Source organism: Physella acuta, unplaced genomic scaffold (assembly GCF_028476545.2).
Source record: "Physella acuta isolate Inbredline_101_S28 unplaced genomic scaffold, ASM2847654v3 ptg000544l, whole genome shotgun sequence".
In the NCBI taxonomy this organism is placed as follows: Eukaryota; Metazoa; Mollusca; class Gastropoda; family Physidae; genus Physella; species Physella acuta.
Window position 1 is genome coordinate 417,907 of NW_026732063.1, and position 24,670 is coordinate 442,576.

General features: G+C 45.3%; 2 protein-coding genes across 2 annotated transcripts in view; one reads left to right on the forward strand and one right to left on the reverse strand.

Moving 5' to 3' along the window:
* LOC131946073 (exopolyphosphatase PRUNE1-like) overlaps positions 1 to 24,670 on the reverse strand; it is a 110,450-nt gene that overhangs the window by 76,792 nt on the left and 8,988 nt on the right. The gene's annotated exons all lie outside the window — the stretch shown is intronic.
* Positions 12,691 to 15,516, forward strand: LOC131946077 (uncharacterized). Its single transcript, XM_059306717.1, has one exon. The coding sequence runs from the start codon at positions 12,691 to 12,693 to the stop codon at positions 15,514 to 15,516; it is 2,826 nt and encodes a 941-aa protein (XP_059162700.1).

Here is a 24,670-nt window from a genome sequence, read left to right on the forward strand (position 1 = left end):
TGAATGTTAACACCATCTAACAGTTGAATGTTAACATCATCCAACAGTTGAATGTTAACACCATCCAACAGTTGAATGTTAACACCATCCAACAGTTGAATGTTAACACCATCTAACAGTTGAATGTTAACACCATCTAACAGTTAAATGTCGACCCATCCAACAGTTGAATGTTAACACCATCCAACATTTGAATGTTAACACCATCCAACAGTTGAATGTCGACCCCAGCCAACAGTTGAATGTCGACCCCATCCAACAGTTGAATGTTAACACCATCCAACAGTTGAATGTTAACACCATCCAACAGTTGAATGTTAACACCATCTAACAGTTAAATGTCGACCCATCCAACAGTTGAATGTTAACACCATCCAACATTTGAATGTTAACACCATCCAACAGTTGAATGTCGACCCCAGCCAACAGTTGAATGTCGACCCCATCCAACAGTTGAATGTTAACACCATCCAACAGTTGAATGTTAACACCATCCAACAGTTGAATGTTAACACCATCTAACAGTTAAATGTCGACCCATCCAACAGTTGAATGTTAACACCATCTAACAGTTCAATGTTAACACCATCCAACAGTTGAATGTCGACCCCATCCAACAGTTGAATGTCGACCCATCCAACAGTTGAATGTCGACCCCATCAAGTTGTTGAATGTTAACCCCATCCAACAGTTGAATGTCGACCCCCCCCCCCCCCCGTGTCCCCGGCACTCCATCACGTGACCGCGAGTTGCTGACGGCTAATGTGTTTCTACCCGCTCGGGGACACCGGCCTCAACAAATGGCGGCCGTCACAGGGCGGGGTGGGGGCGGTATCTACAGATGTGATCTATTACCACAGCGGTATCATCGTTCTCTGTCAACGATCTATGGGAATCTACGTCATCCTTTTAAGGAAATCTACGTCATCTTTCTAACGGAATATACGCCCTCATCCAAGGGAGTAAAGCTGATCTATCGATGGGATTCAGTGATACAATGTGAAATGTATCTTAGCCCTGGTTCTGAAAGAAAAGATTGTCTTGTGTTGTGAAGAGAACAGAAAATGTGAAGCAGCTATAGTGGATGTGTAGTGAAACGAACGAGGAAAGCGTGTGTGTGTGTGTGTGTGTTTGTGTGTGTGTGTGAGGGGGGGGGGGGGTCATGACTTTCGTTGTACACATGATGTGGAACTGAATGTGTACTGAAGCAAGGAATGTGTGTGTGTGTGGGGGGCATGATTTTTGTTGTACACATGATGTGGAACTGAATGTGTACTGAAGCAAGAAAAGTGTGTCGGGGTGGGTCATATCACTGGAACATCACTCCGTTTATCACTGGCCTCAGTGATTCTCAGTCCATATCCAGACGTGCATCTATACACACTTGACTTTGGATATGATCTATGTATATTAACTGGCTCTAAAGCAAGTCGGATCTTGTACATAATAACGTGACCGGTTGGGAATTATACAGAGAATCACAGCATTGACACAACATTGACACAATGGAAAAGACACCGTTAGAGTACAACGGTGCTGGGGACAGCGCGAAAAATTACAAAATAAGTGATTGGACATGGCGCTCCTAGACTTGATAAAGGGATCGGCGCCCCCATTGCCTGAACTTATTGCCCTTATAGCCTCATATTGCTACAAACAACGGCGCCCCCATTGCCTGAACTTATTGCCCTTATAGCCTCATATTGCTACAAACAACGGCGCCTCCGTTGCCTGAACTTATTGCCCTTATAGCCTCATATTGCTACAAACAACGGCGCCTCCGTTGCCTGAACTTATTGCCCTTATAGCCTCATTTTGCTACAAACAACGGCGCCCCCATTGATGAATGACGTCACATTTTCAGCTAGCTACTAACACTTAGCTCAAAACGAGAAATGATAAACTTGTAGCATTAGCTTTTAGTTAATAAATCTCACCGTCCATAGACTACTTACGCTGCATTTAATCAATATGTCAACACAAATTAGAAAAACAAACAAACCAGAAACAATGTTAGACACTGCTTTGGTGTCATTTAATCAAACAACATGAATATAACATTAAAAAGTTGCACCGGAGGTGGATAAAATCTCACGAGTTCAGATTTAAAAATAAAACTTCCACATTAGGAGCAATGCAACCATTGCTGATTCAACTAAAAAAAAAAGATTTAAGAAAAACAAAACTCCATATGACGTCACGAGCCTTCAGCTAAAGAAGACCAGTTTTATCAGCCTGTCAATGCCAGATTTTCTGCCCCTAAAATAGCACGCTGCCCCGTTTTTAGAGCTGCTATTTTGGGCATGAAAACAAGGCATCAAACCGCCCCCCCCCCCCCAGCTCACAATGACCAGGATTGTTGGCGGATAAGAAAACAGAGGCGACGAAAGCAAAACAAATGGAAGGGGCGGTACACAATAGAAGAACAATTCTACTGCAGTTGGTTGTCGTGGTCAGGGACAGGTCATGTTTGTCTTTAACATCACTGTCATTCAGCGCAGTTGTTGGACAATCAATGTCTGACATGACTGTCATTCAGCGCAGTTTTCTTAAGGAACCAACGGTCCTGACACAGGTTCTTGATGGCACCTGATGCACATGCAGAGCCAAACAAACAACCGACTCACGTGTGAAGTGTACTCACGTTATACATCTGAGTGTACACGGCATGGCAAACGTTATGAGGTAGTCTTAAGAAAAGAACTAGAACCTCTGAGGGTACAGGATGAGTATTATTTCTGTACAAACTCCAACAAAACGAAAGTCCATAGATCAAATGAAGTAAATAATATATTCATGTACATATAATATATTCATGTACATATAATATATTCATGTACAAATAATATATTCATGTACAGTGTGCAACTAATCTCATCAGCATAATCTAGAGCAGCTGTAGTCAGGCTCATTAAAAATGTAGCTCATATATTTTTAGATCTGAGATTAAACAAGTAATAAACTAGAACTCGATAAACCAGCTTTAGCCTCACGTTAATATCCGGCAACAACTGTGTGTGTTGATGGCCTCTGTTGGATGTAATACGCGAGTAAACACAACACACCATGGGAGTGACACATACACACAACACTACGTACCATGGGAGTGACACATACACACAACACTACGTACCATGGGAGTGACACATACACACAACACTACGTACCATGGGAGTGACACATACACACAACACTAGGTACCATGGGAGTGACACATACACACAACACTAGGTACCATGGGAGTGACACATACACACAACACTACGTACCATGGGAGTGACACATACACACAACACTACGTACCATGGGAGTGACACATACACACAACACTAGGTACCATGGGAGTGACACATACACACAACACTAGGTACCATGGGAGTGACACATACACAACACTACGTACCATGGGAGTGACACATACACACAACACTACGTACCATGGGAGTGACACATACACACAACACTACGTACCATGGGAGTGACACATACACACAACACTACGTACCATGGGAGTGACACATACACACAACACTACGTACCATGGGAGTGACACATACACACAACACTACGTACCATGGGAGTGACACATACACACAACACTAGGTACCATGGGAGTGACACATACACACAACACTAGGTACCATGGGAGTGACACATACACAACACTACGTACCATGGGAGTGACACATACACACAACACTAGGTACCATGGGAGTGACACATACACACAACACTAGGTACCATGGGAGTGACACATACACACAACACTACGTACCATGGGAGTGACACATACACACAACACTACGTACCATGGGAGTGACACATACACACAACACTACGTACCATGGGAGTGACACATACACACAACACTAGGTACCATGGGAGTGACACATACACACAACACTAGGTACCATGGGAGTGACACATACACAACACTACGTACCATGGGAGTGACACATACACACAACACTACGTACCATGGGAGTGACACATACACACAACACTAGGTACCATGGGAGTGACACATACACAACACTACGTACCATGGGAGTGACACATACACACAACACTAGGTACCATGGGAGTGACACATACACAACACTAGGTACCATGGGAGTGACACATACACACAACACTAGGTACCATGGGAGTGACACATACACACAACACTAGGTACCATGGGAGTGACACATACACAACACTAGGTACCATGGGAGTGACACATACACACAACACTAGGTACCATGGGAGTGACACATACACAACACTACGTACCATGGGAGTGACACATACACACAACACTACGTACCATGGGAGTGACACATACACACAACACTAGGTACCATGGGAGTGACACATACACACAACACTAGGTACCATGGGAGTGACACATACACACAACACTACGTACCATGGGAGTGACACATACACACAACACTACGTACCATGGGAGTGACACATACACAACACTACGTACCATGGGAGTGACACATACACACAACACTACGTACCATGGGAGTGACACATACACACAACACTAGGTACCATGGGAGTGACACATACACACAACACTAGGTACCATGGGAGTGACACATACACACAACACTACGTACCATGGGAGTGACACATACACACAACATTAAGTACCATGGGAGTGACACATACACACAACACTACGTACCATGGGAGTGACACATACACACAACACTAGGTACCTTTGGAGTGACACACACACAACACTACGTACCGTGGGAGTGACACACACACAACACTACGTACCATGGGAGTGACACATACACACAACACTTTGTACCATGGGAGTGACACATACACACAACACTACGTACCATAGGAGTGACACATACACACAACACACTTGTACTGGAGCACAATAACTGCTGGCCAAACTCTTGACTCACTCCGGAAGTGACAGTGACCTGTTGTCAGTGAAGTGACCTGCTGTCAGTAAAGTGTCCAACTTTCAGTAAATTGACCTGTTGTCAGTGAAGTGACCTGTCAGTGAAGTGACCTGCTGTCAGTGAAGTGACCTGCTGTCAGTAAAGTGTCCAACTTTCAGTAAATTGACCTGTTGTCAGTGAAGTGACCTGTCAGTGAAGTGACCTGCTGTCAGTGAAGTGACCTGCTGTCAGTAAAGTGTCCAACTTTCAGTAAATTGACCTGTTGTCAGTGAAGTGACCTGTCAGTGAAGTGACCTGCTGTCAGTGAAATGACCCGGCCAACAAAGTGACATGTTGTCAGTGAAGTGACCTACTGTCAGTCAAGTGACTTGCGGTCAGTGAAGTGACCTGCGGTCAGTGAAGTGACCTGTCAGTGAATTGACCTGCTGTCATGAAGAGACCTGCTGTCAGTGAAGTGACCTGCGGTCAGTGAAGTGACCTGCTGTCAGTGAAGTGACCAGGCCAACAAAGTGACCTGTTGTCAGTGAAGTGACCTGCTGTCAGTGAAGTGACCAGGCCAACAAAGTGACCTGTTGTCAGTGAAGTGACCTGCTGTCAGTGAAGTGACCTACTGTCAGTCAAGTGACTTGCGGTCAGTGAAGTGACCTGTCAGTGAAGTGACCTGCTGTCAGTGAGGTGACCTGCGGTCAGTGAAGTGACCTGTTGTCAGTGAAGTGACCTGCTGTCAGTGATGTGACCTGCTGTCATTCTGTCATGAAGTGACCTGCTGTCAGTGAGGTGACCTGCTGTCAATGAAGTGACCTACTGTCAGTCAAGTGACTTGCGGTCAGTGAAGTGACCTGTCAGTGAAGTGACCTGCTGTCATGAAGAGACCTGCTGTCAGTGAGGTGACCTGCGGTCAGTGAAGTGACCTGTCAGTGAAGTGACATGCTGTCATGAAGTGACCTGTCAGTGAAGTGACCTGCCGCCAGTAAAATGACCCGACCAACAAAGTGACCTGCTGTCAGTGAAGTGACCCGACCAACATAATGACCTGCCGTGGACCCACATACTCGCTGTTAACTAAAACATCCCCAATAACCTGTAGCCCAATCAATAAAACTGTGCACTTTGGTCTCTAATAAATCACATCTATCGATCTAACATTACCACATCAAGCCTGCCAGCGACAGTGTTTGATCTAAGCTTTAGCCAACAATTTTAATATCAACTTAAAGAGAAGTTTTATGATTGTTATTAAAAGGTCTTGACAATCTAGCCAGGATCCTGATTTAAAGGATGAAAGTCGAACAAATGGCTAGCTACAAGGGTATGATACTGCGTAAGGATGTGGTTTAACATTCCGCACCTATATGTCTACCATCACACAAACAAATGGCTAGCTACAGGGGTATGATACTGCGGTAGGATGTGGTTTAACATTCCGCACCTATATGTCTACCATCACACAAACAAATGGCTAGCTACAGGGGTATGATACTGCGGTAGGATGTGGTTTAACATTCCGCACCTATATGTCTACCATCACACAAACAAATGGCTAGCTACAGGGGTATGATACTGCGGTAGGATGTGGTTTAACATTCCGCACCTATATGTCTACCATCACACAAACAAATGGCTAGCTACAGGGGTATGATACTGCGGTAGGATGTGGTTTAACATTCCGCACCTATATGTCTACCATCACACAAACAAATGGCTAGCTACAGGGGTATGATACTGCGGTAGGATGTGGTTTAACATTCCGCACCCATATGTCTACCATCACACAAACAAATGGCTAGCTACAGGGGTATGATACTGCGGTAGGATGTGGTTTAACATTCCGCACATATATATCTACCATCACACAAACAAATGGCTAGCTACAGGGGTATGATACTGCGGTAGGATGTGGTTTAACATTCCGCACCTATATGTCTACCATCACACAAACAAATGATAGCTACAGGGGTATGATACTGCGGTAGGATGTGGTTTAACATTCCGCACCTATATGTCTACCATCACACAAACAAATGGCTAGCTACAGGGGTATGATACTGCGGTAGGATGTGATTTAACATTCCGCACCTATATGTCTACCATCACACAAACAAATGGCTAGCTACAGGGGTATGATACTGCGTAAGGATGTGGTTTAACATTCCGCACCTATATGTCTACCATCACACAAACAAATGGCTAGCTACAGGGGTATGATACTGCGTAAGGATGTGGTTTAACATTCCGCACCTATATGTCTACCATCACACAAACAAATGGCTAGCTACAGGGGTATGATACTGCGTAAGGATGTGGTTTAACATTCCGCACCTATATGTCTACCATCACACAAACAAATGGCTAGCTACAGGGGTATGATACTGTGGTAGGATGTGTTTTAACATTCCGCACCTCTATGTCTACCATCACACAAACAAATGGCTAGCTACAGGGGTATGATACTGCGGTAGGATGTGGTTTAACATTCCGCACCTCTATGTCTACCATCACACAAACAAATGGCTAGCTACAGGGGTATGATACTGTGGTAGGATGTGGTTTAACATTCCGCACCTATATGTCTACCATCACACAAACAAATGGCTAGCTACAGGGGTATGATACTGCGTAAGGATGTGGTTTAACATTCCGCACCTATATGTCTACCATCACACAAACAAATGGCTAGCTACAGGGGTATGATACTGTGGTAGGATGTGTTTTAACATTCCGCACCTCTATGTCTACCATCACACAAACAAATGGCTAGCTACAGGGGTATGATACTGCGGTAGGATGTGGTTTAACATTCCGCACCTCTATGTCTACCATCACACAAACAAATGGCTAGCTACAGGGGTATGATACTGTGGTAGGATGTAGTTTAACATTCCGCACCTATATGTCTACCATCACACAAACAAATGGCTAGCTACAGGGGTATGATACTGCGTAAGGATGTGGTTTAACATTCCGCACCTATATGTCTACCATCACACAAACAAATGGCTAGCTACAGGGGTATGATACTGTGGTAGGATGTGGTTTAACATTCCGCACCTCTATGTCTACCATCACACAAACAAATGGCTAGCTACAGCGGTATGATACAGCGGTAGGATGTGGTTTAACATTCCGCACCTCTATGTCTACCATCACACAAACAAATGGCTAGCTACAGGGGTATGATACTGCGGTAGGATGTGGTTTAACATTCCGCACCTCTATGTCTACCATCACACAAACAAATGGCTAGCTACAGGGGTATGATACTGCGGTAGGATGTGGTTTAACATTCCGCACCTCTATGTCTACCATCACACAAACAAATGGCTAGCTACAGGGGTATGATACTGCGGTAGGATGTGGTTTAACATTCCGCACCTCTATGTCTACCATCACACAAACAAATGGCTAGCTACAGGGGTATGATACTGCGGTAGGATGTGGTTTAACATTCCGCACCTCTATGTCTACCATCACACAAACAAATGGCTAGCTACAGGGGTATGATACTGCGGTAGGATGTGGTTTAACATTCCGCACCTCTATGTCTACCATCACACAAACAAATGGCTAGCTACAGGGGTATGATACTGCGGTAGGATGTGGTTTAACATTCCGCACCTCTATGTCTACCATCACACAAACAAATGGCTAGCTACAGGGGTATGATACTGCGGTAGGATGTGGTTTAACATTCCGCACCTCTATGTCTACCATCACACAAACAAATGGCTAGCTACAGGGGTATGATACTGCGGTAGGATGTGGTTTAACATTCCCCACCTCTATGTCTACCATCACACAAACAAATGGCTAGCTACAGGGGTATGATACTGCGGTAGGATGTGGTTTAACATTCCCCACCTCTATGTCTACCATCACACAAACAAATGGCTAGCTACAGGGGTATGATACTGTGGTAGGATGTGGTTTAACATTCCGCACCTCTATGTCTACCATCACACAAACAAATGGCTAGCTACAGGGGTATGATACTGCGGTAGGATGTGGTTTAACATTCCGCACCTCTATGTCTACCATCACACAAACAAATGGCTAGCTACAGGGGTATGATACTGCGGTAGGATGTGGTTTAACATTCCCCACCTCTATGTCTACCATCACACAAACAAATGGCTAGCTACAGGGGTATGATACTGCGGTAGGATGTGGTTTAACATTCCCCACCTCTATGTCTACCATCACACAAACAAATGGCTAGCTACAGGGGTATGATACTGCGGTAGGATGTGGTTTAACATTCCGCACCTATATGTCTACCATCACACAAACAAATGGCTAGCTACAGGGGTATGATACTGCGGTAGGATGTGGTTTAACATTCCGCACCTCTATGTCTACCATCACACAAACAAATGGCTAGCTACAGGGGTATGATACTGCGGTAGGATGTGGTTTAACATTCCCCACCTCTATGTCTACCATCACACAAACAAATGGCTAGCTACAGGGGTATGATACTGCGGTAGGATGTGGTTTAACATTCCCCACCTCTATGTCTACCATCACACAAACAAATGGCTAGCTACAGGGGTATGATACTGCGGTAGGATGTGGTTTAACATTCCCCACCTGTATGTCTACCATCACACAAACAAATGGCTAGCTACAGGGGTATGATACTGCGGTAGGATGTGGTTTAACATTCCGCACCTCTATGTCTACCATCACACAAACAAATGGCTAGCTACAGGGGTATGATACTGCGGTAGGATGTGGTTTAACATTCCTCACCTATATGTCTACCATCACACAACCAAATGGCTAGCTACAGGGGTATGATACTGCGGTAGGATGTGGTTTAACATTCCTCACCTATATGTCTACCATCACACAACCAAATGGCTAGCTACAGGGGTATGATACTGCGGTAGGATGTGGTTTAACATTCCCCACCTATATGTCTACCATCACACAACCAAATGGCTAGCTACAGGGGTATGATACTGCGGTAGGATGTGGTTTAACATTCCCCACCTATATGTCTACCATCACACAACCAAATGGCTAGCTACAGGGGTATGATACTGCGGTAGGATGTGGTTTAACATTCCCCACCTATATGTCTACCATCACACAACCAAATGGCTAGCTACAGGGGTATGATACTGCGGTAGGATGTGGTTTAACATTCCGCACCTCTATGTCTACCATCACACAACCAAATGGCTAGCTACAGGGGTATGATACTGCGGTAGGATGTGGTTTAACATTCCGCACCTCTATGTCTACCATCACACAAACAAATGGCTAGCTACAGGGGTATGATACTGCGGTAGGATGTGGTTTAACATTCCGCACCTATATGTCTACCATCACACAAACAAATGGCTAGCTACAGGGGTATGATACTGCGGTAGGATGTGGTTTAACATTCCGCACCTATATGTCTACCATCACACAAACAAATGGCTAGCTACAGGGGTATGATACTGCGGTAGGATGTGGTTTAACATTCCGCACCTATATGTCTACCATCACACAAACAAATGGCTAGCTACAGGGGTATGATACTGCGGTAGGATGTGGTTTAACATTCCGCACCCATATGTCTACCATCACACAAACAAATGGCTAGCTACAGGGGTATGATACTGCGGTAGGATGTGGTTTAACATTCCGCACCTATATGTCTACCATCACACAACCAAATGGCTAGCTACAGGGGTATGATACTGCGGTAGGATGTGGTTTAACATTCCGCACCTCTATGTCTACCATCACACAAACAAATGGCTAGCTACAGGGGTATGATACTGCGGTAGGATGTGGTTTAACATTCCGCACCATATGTCTAACATGTCTGGTGTAACCCGAGGGTAACGACCGCTGTAGGATTAAACACCCAGTGATCCACATTAGGTGCACCCGTTTGGTAAGATGACGCTATGGATTAGTTTTTTTTTTACTTGATCAAACAGGGCAACTGGCAGACATTTAAAAAGAACAACAAACAACGATCTATTTTTAGCCAGAAGAAAACAACATGACGTCGTGTCATGTGGGCTGGATAAGACAGAACATTCCGATCTTAGTGGAACTGTGCAGGTGAAGCTTCGTCTAGATAAGATATCAGGTAACACAACAAACATGCACGTGAGTACAGGGGAGGGGGGGGGGCAGGTAAGGTGTAAACAAATGAGGTGGAACCAGGAAAGTTTATTGACAGGAATCTCTAGTCACGCTTCGATGGCCATACCCACCCACGCGACACCAACACACGTGACCACCAATATAAACCACCTTTTAAAGTCGTTCTGGGGTCTAAAACACCATTGGTGAACACGAGTTCCACTGACCGATAGCTAGCCGCACTGGCTGGACATCTCATTTATTGTTAGAGAATATAACTTAAATAGAACATGCCGTTTTTAAGATTTAATTGAAAATTAACATAACTTTGCGCTATCACGTATAAAGTTTGAATTCAACTGCTAGTTAAAGAGTGGGTAACAATAATTAACCACAAACAATCGAAAAGAAATTATGATTCAGATGGAAGTTTGTAATTAGTTGGGGAACATTCCCAGAGTCTCAGGTTTTAAACAGATAATACAACAGATGATACCATAGATGATACAATAGATGATACAATAGATGACAAAACAGATGATACAACAGATAATACAACAGATGATACACCAGATAATAGAACATGATATTACGGTTAATACAATGGAACATATGATACAAGGAATGATACAATAGACGACAGAAACTAAGATACAACAGGTGATAAAATAGATGACAGAACAAACTGTTGTATAATGTCATATTGAACAGAGAATTGAACAAGCTGTTGCACTAGGTAGATGAGTCAATGTATGAATAAACGGGCTGCGGCCAACATGTGTACTCACTGACCCCGTGGTGTGTTCTAGAACAGTCAAACTGTCGACACATGTGTAACTACTGACCCCGTGGTGTGTTCTAGAACAGTCTAACTATCGACACATGTGTAGTCACTGACCCAATTAACTGTCACATGTGTAGCCACTGACCCCTTGGTGTGTTTTCTTGTCAAATACATGTTTACTTTAGTAACATTTCAAGCTGTCTCAGCTCAACAATTCAGCATTCAGCGTATAGAACGTTTTGATGAGTTGTAATAGATGCACTAGATACACGTATACAAAAACTACAAGATACGATTAAAATACACTAGCTTAGGGCTGGATCATCAAAACAACAGCAACACTAGCAATCGAATAGGTCGAGTAGGTTTTAACGGCTAGGATAAGTGACGGATTAACAACAGGTGTAGGGAGAGGGATAGCATTCAACACGTGATGATTAACTGGCGGATTAACAACAGGTGTAGGGAGAGGGATAGCATCCAACACGTGATGATAACTGGCGGATTAACAACAGGTGTAGAAATGAGCTGACATCTAACACGTGATAATTCAGATTAACGTGTGGATTAACAACAGGTGTGGCTACCATCGTGAAGGTCCCACTCTGTGATATGTTAGTGAGAATATCTGCCCCATGCACGCAGAGGCGTAGCTAGGGGAGGGCGGGTGGGGCGGCCGCCCCGGGCGCCGACCTTAATGGGACTACAAGGCTCCACACACTGATTTAACAACTTTGTGACACCGAAATTGAAATTGTTTCAGGATAGTAACTGGTAAGAAGCGCTAAAAACCTTTCCAACTTAGGGGGGGGGGAGGTCTTTTTCGCAGACAGGAAAAACTATATATATAAATGGGGGGGGGGGGGGGGGCGCAAAATTGATAGTCCGCCCGGGCGCCGGATGAGGTCGCTACGCCTCTGCATACACGAATCTAAGACCCAGGGCCACACAGATCAAAGAGCTAAAACCCAGGGCCACACAGATCAAAGAGCTAAAACCCAGGGCCACACAGATCAAAGAGCTAAAACCCAGGGCCACACAGATCAAAGAGCTAAAACCCAGGGCCACACAGATCAAAGAGCTAAAACCCAGGGCCACACAGATCAAAGAGCTAAAACCCAGGGCCACACAGATCAAAGAGCTAAAACCCAGGACCACACAGATCAAAGAGCTAAAACCCAGGGCCACACAGATCAAAGAGCTAAAACCCAGGGCCACACAGATCAAAGAGCTAAAACCCAGGGCCACACAGATCAAAGAGCTAAAACCCAGGGCCACACAGATCAAAGAGCTAAAACCCAGGGCCACACAGATCAAAGAGCTAAACACACAGATCTAAGAGCTAAAACCCAGGGCCACACAGATCAAAGAGCTAAAACCCAGGGCCACACAGATCAAAGAGCTAAAACCCAGGGCCACACAGATCAAAGAGCTAAAACCCAGAGCCACACAGATCAAAGAGCTAAACACACAGATCAAAGAGCTAAAACCCAGGGCCACACAGATCAAAGAGCTAAAACCCAGGGCCACACAGATCAAAGAGCTAAAACCCAGGGCCACACAGATCAAAGAGCTAAAACCCAGGGCCACACAGATCAAAGAGCTAAAACCCTGGGCCACACAGATCAAAGAGCTAAAACCCAGGGCCACACAGATCAAAGAGCTAAAACCCAGGGCCACACAGATCAAAGAGCTAAAACCCAGGGCCACACAGATCAAAGAGCTAAAACCCAGGGCCACACAGATCAAAGAGCTAAAACCCAGGGCCACACAGATCAAAGAGCTAAAACCCACGGCCACACAGATCAAAGAGCTAAAACCCAGGGCCACACAGATCAAAGAGCTAAAACCCAGGGCCACACAGATCAAAGAGCTAAACACACAGATCTAAGAGCTAAAACCCAGGGCCACACAGATCAAAGAGCTAAAACCCAGGGCCACACAGATCAAAGAGCTAAAACCCAGGGCCACACAGATCAAAGAGCTAAAACCCAGAGCCACACAGATCAAAGAGCTAAACACACAGATCTAAGAGCTAAAACCCAGGGCCACACAGATCAAAGAGCTAAAACCCAGGGCCACTCAGATCAAAGAGCTAAACACACAGATCTAAGAGCTAAAACCCAGGGCCACACAGATCAAAGAGCTAAAACCCAGGGCCACACAGATCAAAGAGCTAAAACCCAGGGCCACACGGATCAAAGAGCTAAAACCCAGGACCACACAGATCAAAGAGCTAAAACCCAGGGCCACACAGATCAAAGAGCTAAAACCCAGGGCCACACAGATCAAAGAGCTAAAACCCAGGGCCACACGGATCAAAGAGCTAAACACACAGATCTAAGAGCTAAAACCCAGGGCCACACAGATCAAAGAGCTAAAACCCAGGGCCACACAGATCAAAGAGCTAAAACCCAGGGCCACACGGATCAAAGAGCTAAACACACAGATCTAAGAGCTAAAACCCAGGGCCACACAGATCAAAGAGCTAAAACCCAGGGCCACACAGATCAAAGAGCTAAACACACAGATCTAAGAGCTAAAACCCAGGGCCACACAGATCAAAGAGCTAAAACCCAGGGCCACACAGATCAAAGAGCTAAACACACAGATCTAAGAGCTAAAACCCAGGGCCACACAGATCAAAGAGCTAAAACCCAGGGCCACACAGATCAAAGAGCTAAAACCCAGGGCCACACGGATCAAAGAGCTAAAACCCAGGACCACACAGATCAAAGAGCTAAACACACAGATCTAAGAGCTAAAACCCAGGGCCACACAGATCAAAGAGCTAAAACCCAGGGCCACACAGATCAAAGAGCTAAAACCCAGGGCCACACGGATCAAAGAGCTAAACACACAGATCTAAGAGCTAAAACCCAGGGCCACACAGATCAAAGAGCTAAAACCCAGGGCCACACAGATCAAAGAGCTAAACACACAGATCTAAGAGCTAAAACCCAGGGCCACACAGATCAAAGAGCTAAAACCCAGGGCCACACAGATCAAAGAGCTAAACACACAGATCTAAGAGCTAAAACCCAGGGCCACACAGATCAAAGAGCTAAAACCCAGGGCCACACAGATCAAAGAGCTAAAACCCAGGGCCACACAGATCAAAGAGCTAAAACCCAGGGCCACACAGATCAAAGAGCTAAAACCCAGGGCCACACAGATCAAAGAGCTAAACACACAGATCTAAGAGCTAAAACCCAGGGTTACACAGATCAAAGAGCTAAAACCCAGGGCCACACAGATCAAAGAGCTAAAACCCAGGGCCACACAGATCAAAGAGCTAAAACCCAGGGCCACACAGATCAAAGAGCTAAAACCCTGGGCCACACAGATCAAAGAGCTAAAACCCAGGACCACACAGATCAAAGAGCTAAAACCCAGGGCCACACAGATCAAAGAGCTAAACACACAGATCTAAGAGCTAAAACCCAGGGCCACACAGATCAAAGAGCTAAAACCCAGGGCCACACAGATCAAAGAGCTAAAACCCAGGGCCACACAGATCAAAGAGCTAAAACCCAGGGCCACACAGATCAAAGAGCTAAAACCCTGGGCCACACAGATCAAAGAGCTAAAACCCAGGACCACACAGATCAAAGAGCTAAAACCCTGGGCCACACAGATCAAAGAGCAGATATCTGCATTAAAATCCCAGTTCTACTACACCCTGTAAAATTAAGCCACTTTGTTCGTCGTTCACACATAGTCTAAAAAAAGAACGGGAAAAAATAGTTTCTTTTGCTTTAAGAACACAATTGTATACGCCCTGCACAAATTACTTCTGGCAACAAGCTGTCGATAGCTACCAATTATACACGCATGCCTGTTGTTACAGTAGGCCAATGATTTTTGACGAGACAACTGATAACAGTAAGAAAATTGCTGGTTAATACGGCTTTAATTGAGCTACGTCATGACGGATCTAGTCACCCTACCCGCAGTGATAGATCGATGTGGCTGTGATCGATGGATGAAATACCTGGGTAAACAGGTAGGGAGATACTTGCCGGTTAAGTCATCACATAGGTGACTAGGGGAAAACCTGGTTGCTTTGGTCGATATTTGCCGCAGAGCCAAGAAGTATTTAGATGACGTGGTGTTAAATATTTCACGAGTTATTTCCATGTGTAATGTAGCTCGGGTTTAATCAAATCAGTTGGTTGACATACAGAGTGAAGGTTTACTCTAGAAAACTTGCAGCTTACATCTGAGGTCTTTGATCAAACAGATCTCGCGTAGGCAAAGTTCTACTTCATAAATAGAACAATATCAAATAATTTACAGATAGAACCAATCTATTATATATATATATATATATATATATATATATATATATATATATATATATATATATATATATATATATATATATATATATATACAACTCTCTTCATTGGGGCCCTGCCAGACACCACGTAAACGCACGCCGTTACTGCACCGCTCTCTAGGCATATAGCTACCATCCCCAAACTGAATGTTTACAACCGTAGTGACGGCTATTAGGGGCAGATAATTTAGTTTTTAAACGATTTGAAACTAAGTGGAGGTAATAAGTTCTGCTTGATCTTTTCAAGGCGGAGGGGGGGGGGGGGGGGGGAATAATCGTCCTTCACGAGCGACCGATAGTGTTTTAAAGCATACTATTTTCAGTCGCAGCATTGGTAGTGTTGAATTCACAAATTATATGAACTACTGAAAAGTAGAAAATAACTAAATAGCGGCGTATGCTTACGGCGCAGGTCTGCTCGTATCAAATAATTATTTTAAATAATTATAATGTGGAACAACATAGGCCGTGCGACCAATGGAACAACATAGGCCGTGCGACCAATGGAACAACAGTGTGCGACCAATGGAACAACATAGGCCGTGCGAATAGGCCGTGCGACCAACAGAACAACATAGGCCGTGCGACCAATGGAACAACATAGGCCGTGCGACCAACAGAAACATCATAGGCGTGGGACCAATGGAACATAGGCCGTGCGACCAACAGAAACAGTGCCGAGATTTGAGTTCTAACGGAACAAAACATCAAACTAAAGAGGTCAATGTCCTAATGTGCAGTCACCATCTCCCATCGCGGGAACTGTTTTGTGAAGCACCAGCTGGTTTCATATTCAGTGGTTTATCTAGGGGGAGGGGGAGAAATGAGGGGTCACTTCACAGTGACTTATTTCCATGACTACGATACGAATTGAATTGTAAGCAAGTTGAAGGTGGATATTTACATGTGCTTTCATTCTTCAAATCTCGCGTTCACAGTGACTAATTTCCATGACTACGATACGAATTGAATTGTAAGCAAGTTGAAGGTGGATATTTACATGTGCTTTCATTCTTCAAATCTCGCGTTCACAGTGACTAATTTCCATGACTACGATACGAATTGAATTGTAAGCAAGTTGAAGGTGGATATTTACATGTGCTTTCATTCTTCAAATCTCGCGTTCACAGTGACTTATTTCCATGACTACGATACGAATTGAATTGTAAGCAAGTTGAAGGTGGATATTTACATGTGCTTTCATTCTTCAAATCTCGCGTTCACAGTGACTTATTTCCATGACTACGATACGAATTGAATTGTAAGCAAGTTGAAGGTGGATATTTACATGTGCTTTCATTCTTCAAATCTCGCGTTCACAGTGACTTATTTCCATGACTACGATACGAATTGAATTGTAAGCAAGTTGAAGGTGGATATTTACATGTGCTTTCATTCTTCAAATCTCGCGTTCACCGTGACTTATTTCCATGACTACGATACGAATTGAATTGTAAGCAAGTTGAAGGTGGATATTTACATGTGCTTTCATTCTTCAAATCTCGCGTTCACAGTGACTAATTTCCATGACTACGATACGAATTGAATTGTAAGCAAGTTGAAGGTGGATATTTACATGTGCTTTCATTCTTCAAATCTCGCGTTCACAGTGACTTATTTCCATGACTACGATACGAATTGAATTGTAAGCAAGTTGAAGGTGGATATTTACATGTGCTTTCATTCTTCAAATCTCGCGTTCACAGTGACTTATTTCCATGACTACGATACGAATTGAATTGTAAGCAAGTTGAAGGTGGATATTTACATGTGCTTTCATTCTTCAAATCTCGCGTTCACAGTGACTTATTTCCATGACTACGATACGAATTGAATTGTAAGCAAGTTGAAGGTGGATATTTACATGTGCTTTCATTCTTCAAATCTCGCGTTCACAGTGACTTATTTCCATGACTACGATACGAATTGAATTGTAAGCAAGTTGAAGGTGGATATTTACATGTGCTTTCATTCTTCAAATCTCGCGTTCACAGTGACTTATTTCCATGACTACGATACGAATTGAATTGTAAGCAAGTTAAAGGTGGATATTTACATGTGCTTTCATTCTTCAAATCTCGCGTTCACAGTGACTTATTTCCATGACTACGATACGAATTGAATTGTAAGCAAGTTGAAGGTGGATATTTACATGTGCTTTCATTCTTCAAATCTCGCGTTCACAGTGACTTATTTCCATGACTACGATACGAATTGAATTGTAAGCAAGTTGAAGGTGGATATTTACATGTGCTTTCATTCTTCAAATCTCGCGTTCACAGTGACTTATTTCCATGACTACGATACGAATTGAATTGTAAGCAAGTTGAAGGTGGATATTTACATGTGCTTTCATTCTTCAAATCTCGCGTTCACAGTGACTTATTTCCATGACTACGATACGAATTGAATTGTAAGCAAGTTGAAGGTGGATATTTACATGTGCTTTCATTCTTCAAATCTCGCGTTCACAGTGACTTATTTCCATGACTACGATACGAATTGAATTGTAAGCAAGTTGAAGGTGGATGTTTACATGTGCTTTCATTCTTCAAATCTCGCGTAATTAAAAGGTGCCCGGGTAAGTTGATGCCCCCTTGGCTCATTCAGGGTAGACCAAGTTAAACCGCTCGAGTGCCAGAAGGAAATAGGTTCTTTACTTTCAAATGTCAAATTTTGATGAGAAACTAAATGGACGAGACTGGCGCCAATCAATAATTCAGCGCAGGCCGGCGATATGTCTAAGTTGGCAGGACCCCAGTAAACAATAAGCCGTCTATCAATTAGACTTAGCTCACCACACGGGAGGGGGGTGGAGGGGAGATGGCAGCATGGCTGGGATTCTAGTCGGCCGTCCACAATTTATTAGACATCCGCCTACATTTATTCTTGAAATTTTAAAGCGTCCATTCTCCTGCCGTCCAATGATTAAGTATTCAGCCGTCCACGGCTTTGCAGTGACGCATCAAATTTTAATGACTTTTGAGTTTCGGTCCGTGAGTTATCGGACTTGAGGAGATGAGGCACCATAGGGCAGAAAGAAATAGATTTTAGTTGGGTAAGGGCATAACGGTGAGAAATATATGACAACCATCAGACAACTAGATGACAAACATAAAAAAACCACCTGATGACAACCTTCACATAACAACCAGGTAACAACCCCATCAAACAACCACTAAATAACAACCACCAACAGTCCTTTATTTAGACAGCTTCTAGTCATGACAGTGACTAAAGTAACAAGCTCAGTTCATGAGTTACGTCAACCATACAAGTTTGTCAAGAAAAACCTAGACCATGTCTGTACTGTGATCGTTAAATCCAAGACATTATCTTACAACAATAAACTGGAGATAACGGCTATGTTGCAATGCCTTGACCCAGATAGAAGAGTAGCACTCGGGGCGGGGGAAAGGGGGGGGAGGGGAAAGGGGGTATCGATTTTGTCACCTCTAGATTCAAATAACAAAGGGTGGAGTCTTCAGCAACCTTCAACAACATTGATGTTGATAATGTAAGACTACATTGGTATTGACGTAACTGAAACGCGACATCTTTTCTTGAGATAGTGGCAGGTTGTGTTGGAAGAATTGAACAGCGAGGTCCGCTTCTTGTCACTCCACCCCCCCCCCCCCCCCGATGTGATGTCACTGCCAGGGGTTAATGTCATCAGGGTCGACGGGCGCCGAGATCAGACATATGGTGCAGGTAAGTGGCCGTCAGTGTAGATGGCCGTCAGTGTAGATGGCCGTCAGTGTAGATGGCCGTCAGTGTAGATGGCCGTCAGTGTAGATGGCCGTCAGTGTAGATGGCCGTCAGTGTAGATGGCCGTCAGTGTAGATGGCCGTCAGTGTAGATGGCCGTCAGTGTAGATGGCCGTCAGTGTAGATGGCCGTCAGTGTAGATGGCCGTCAGTGTAGATGGCCGTCAGTGTAGATGGCCGTCAGTGTAGATGGCCGTCAGTGTAGATGGCCGTCAGTGTAGATGGCCCCAGTATAGGAGTATAACAAAAGATAAAAGACAAACGGTAGAACACCGAACCAACAGGGAAGTAAAACCAACACAAACCCTTCACATTTGTATCAAAGTCCGGACCACCACAATCGAACATATCCGGCACGTCTAAGTCCAGACCCCCCCCCCCCATCAACCCCAGCCATTTCCGACGCGTCTCAGTCCAGACCCACCTCACCTACCCCAGCCATTTCCGACACGTCTAAGCTTATAAGTGTGTGTGTTAATTCTGCTCAACTGTCTGTACACGTTGGTTAGTTCAAACAGTAGTGAGATTAGGGCATGTCGTCAAACAGTAGTGAGATCAAAGAATATCAATCAAACTACCAAGAACACAAATCATGCGCATACGGCTACAACTACCATGGGGGGGGGGGGGGGGGGGAAAGCAGGATCAGGGGAGCCCATCCGTGCTTACGATAACGTGCACTCTGACATTTTGTCGACGGAATACTGAGAGGAGGCCACAGCTAGACCATACGAGGCCACAGCTAGACCATAAGAGGCCACAGCTAGACCATACGAGGCCACAGCTAGACCATACGAGGCCACAGCTAGACCATACGAGGCCACAGCTAGACGAGGCCACAGCTAGACCATACGAGGCCACAGCTAGACCATACGAGGCCACAGCTAGACCATAAGAGGCCACAGCTAGACCATACGAGGCCACAGCTAGACCATACGAGGCCACAGCTAGACCATACGAGGCCACAGCTAGACGAGGCCACAGCTAGACCATACGAGGCCACAAGAACAGCTAGACCATACGAGGCCACTGCTAGACCATACGAGGCCACAGCTAGACCATACGAGGCCACAGCTAGACCATACGAGGCCACAGCTAGACCATACGAGGCCACAGCTAGACCATACGAGGCCACAGCTAGACCATACGAGGCCACAGCTAGACCATACGAGGCCACAGCTAGACCATAAGAGGCCACAGCTAGACCATACGAGGCCACAGTTAGACCATACGAGGCCACAGCTAGACCATACGAGGCCACAGCTAGACCATACGAGGCCACAGCTAGACCATACGAGGCCACAGCTAGACCATACGAGGCCACAGCTAGACCATACGAGGCCACAGCTAGACCATACGAGGCCACAGCTAGACCATACGAGGCCACAGCTAGACCATACGAGGCCACAGCTAGACCATACGAGGCCACAGCTAGACCATACGAGGCCACAGCTAGACCATACGAGGCCACAGCTAGACCATACGAGGCCACAGCTAGACCATAAGAGGCCACAGCTAGACCATACGAGGCCACAGCTAGACCATACGAGGCCACAGCTAGACCATACGAGGCCACAGCTAGACCATACGAGGCCACAGCTAGACCATACGAGGCCACAGCTAGACCATACGAGGCCACAGCTAGACCATACGAGGCCACAGCTAGACCATAAGAGGCCACAGCTAGACCATACGAGGCCACAGCTAGACCATACGAGGCCACAGCTAGACCATACGAGGCCACAGCTAGACCATACGAGGCCACAGCTAGACCATACGAGGCCACAGCTAGACCATACGAGGCCACAGCTAGACCATACGAGGCCACAGCTAGACCATACGAGGCCACAGCTAGACCATACGAGGCCACAGCTAGACCATACGAGGCCACAAGAACAGTTAAACCAAGTAAGACAAACAGAGTGTGGTTATCTTATTTGTAACAATCAGGCCGATAAAAGGACATTGGGTCTAGCAGCATGACATATGAACAGACACGAGGTTACAATTACAGCAAGAACAATAGGCACTCTATAGACTAGGGGGGGGGGGGAGGGGTGTTATTCAGGCTTGAGGATTGTGTATCATTGCCGCCTACATAGGGGGAGGGAGAGGGGGGTGGGGGGCTTATGTGGGTCGTACAAAATCAGTATATCTTGGTAAACTCAATAACAGTAGATATAAGACAGATTTTTTGACATTTTAAATCTCGGAGACCTGATAACTATCTTTAAAAAAAAAGATCTTAAATGGGTTTCATATTTCTAAAATTTAAGACAGATCGTTACCTAGTTTTTACAGCTCTGTTAGAGATATACTGGCAGTCTTCGTGACATCTAACCACATAGGTAAAACAACAATCTTTGGCAATCAATCATAAATAATCCTCATCGATCGAACACATATCGGACCCAGGTGGACCCCTACACATTCGCCGACTGTCGAGTACCAATTCGAAGCTGACGATCCACGGAGCAGGTGAAGTAGTGTACCCCAGTTTCCCGGTTGAGGGGGGGGGGGGGGTGAAGGAGATCAAAGGTGAACTTTAATCAGCCAGTTTGTTTATTTATACGGTCATATCAAGAAAATAAAACTAGCTTTATCCAACGGCCCACGTTTGATATAAATTAATACACAGAAAAGTTCAGCTGGAAAAGTAAAGGCTACAGCTTTAAGCTACCCCTTGTCAGGTAGCCACTAAAACATTAGGCTACTCATTACAGCACTATCACGAGGGGAGGCTATCACACGAACACAGCCCCTCCCCACCCCACCTGACCCCACCCCCTCTTCTCTCTCACACACACACATAAGATGTGGTGACAAACTTTGAGACAAGTGATGTCCAAGGTAATTGGAGCGAGCAGTCTCTGGGCTGTCAATAATTGGAAGAGACGTGTGGTGCCCTGTGGGAGATATGTGGTGGTGGGGGAGACGTGTGGCATTGTGTGGTGGTGTGGGGAGACGTGTGGCATTGTGTGGTGGTGGTGTGGGGAGACGTGTGGCATTGTGTGGTGGTGGTGTGGGAGAGACGTGTGGCATTGTGGTGGTGGTGTGGGGAGACGTGTGGCATTGTGTGGTGGTGGTGTGGGGAGACGTGTGGCATTGTGTGGTGGTGGTGGGGGAGATGTGTGGCATTGTGTGGTGGTAGTGGGGGAGATGTGTGGCATTGTGTGGTGGTGGTGTGGGGAGACGTGTGGCATTGTGTGGTGGTGGTGTGGGGAGACGTGTGGCATTGTGTTGTGGTGGTGTGGGGAGACGTGTGGCATTGTGTGGTGGTGGTGGGGGAGATGTGTGGCATTATGTGGGGTTTGAGTTTCAAATCTGTAATAATACACACGGGTCACAGCAAATGGCCAAGATCCAAAACTTGAGTTGACACACGGGCCATAATAACTGACCAAGATACCCCTGATGGACCAATCAATGCCACCTCTGTTGGTCCACCCAATGTGGGCCGTACACCGCCCATGTAATGAACTGCTCACTTCACAGGCCGGCCAATTAATTCTCTGCTTGTCAGGCCGGCCGTCGTGTTTACAAGCAAACCAAAACTTGGACGATAAAATTTTGGCCGTATGTGAGGACCAAGTGTCGAGTGTTTACGGTAAAGTTACGTCATCAGTAACGGGAACACTGAGATAACACTTCCAGACACAAGGCTCAAATTATCTGTGGTACTCCAGGCTAGCTTAAACCAGGCTACACAAGGCTGGGTTAAAGCAGGCTAGGTTAAACCAGGCTACACAAGGCTAGGTTAAACCAGGCTACACAAGGCTAGCTTAAAACCAGGCTAGGTTAAACCAGGCTAGCTTAAAACCAGGCTAGGTTAAACCAGGCTACATCAGGCTAGGTTAAAACTGGCTACAGCAGGCTAGGTTAAACCAGGCTACACAAGGCTAGCTTAAAACCAGGCTAGGTTAAACCAGGCTAGCTTAAAACCAGGCTAGGTTAAACCAGGCTACATCAGGCTAGGTTAAAACTGGCTACAGCAGGCTAGGTTAAACCAGGCTACACAAGGCTAGGTTAAACCAGGCTAGACCAGGCTAGGTTAAACCAGGGTAGACCAGGCTAGGTTAAACCAGGCTACACAACGCTACGTTAAACCAGGCTATACAAAGCTAGGTTAAACCAGGCTACACAAGGCTAGGTTAAACCAGGCTACGTCAGGCTAGGTTAAACCAGGCTACACAAGGCTAGGTTAAACCAGGCTACACCAGGCTAGGTTAAACCAGGCTAGGTTAAACCAGGCTACACAAGGCTAGATTAAACCAGGCTAAACCAGGCTAGGTTAAACCAGGCTATACAAGGCTACGTTAAACCAGGCTACGTCAGGCTAGATTAAACCAGGCTAAACCAGGCTAGGTTAAACCAGGCTACACAAGGCTACGTTAAACCAGGCTACACAAGGCTAGATTAAACCAGGCTAAACCAGGCTAGGTTAAACCAGGCTACACAAGGCTAGGTTAAACCAGGCTACACAAGGCTAGGTTAAACCAGGCTACACCAGGCTAGGTTAAACCAGGCTAGGTTAAACCAGGCTACACAAGGCTACGTTAAACCAGGCTACACAAGGCTAGATTAAACCAGGCTAAACCAGGCTAGGTTAAACCAGGCTACACAAGGCTAGGTTAAACCAGACTAGGTTAAACCAGGCTAGGTTAAACCAGGCTACGCGTGTAGACAAACCAAACAATGCTGGGATAAATGGGACACTTGTAGACAATGTTTGAAACAATTTAAATATTACGCAATACATTCTGGGATACAGA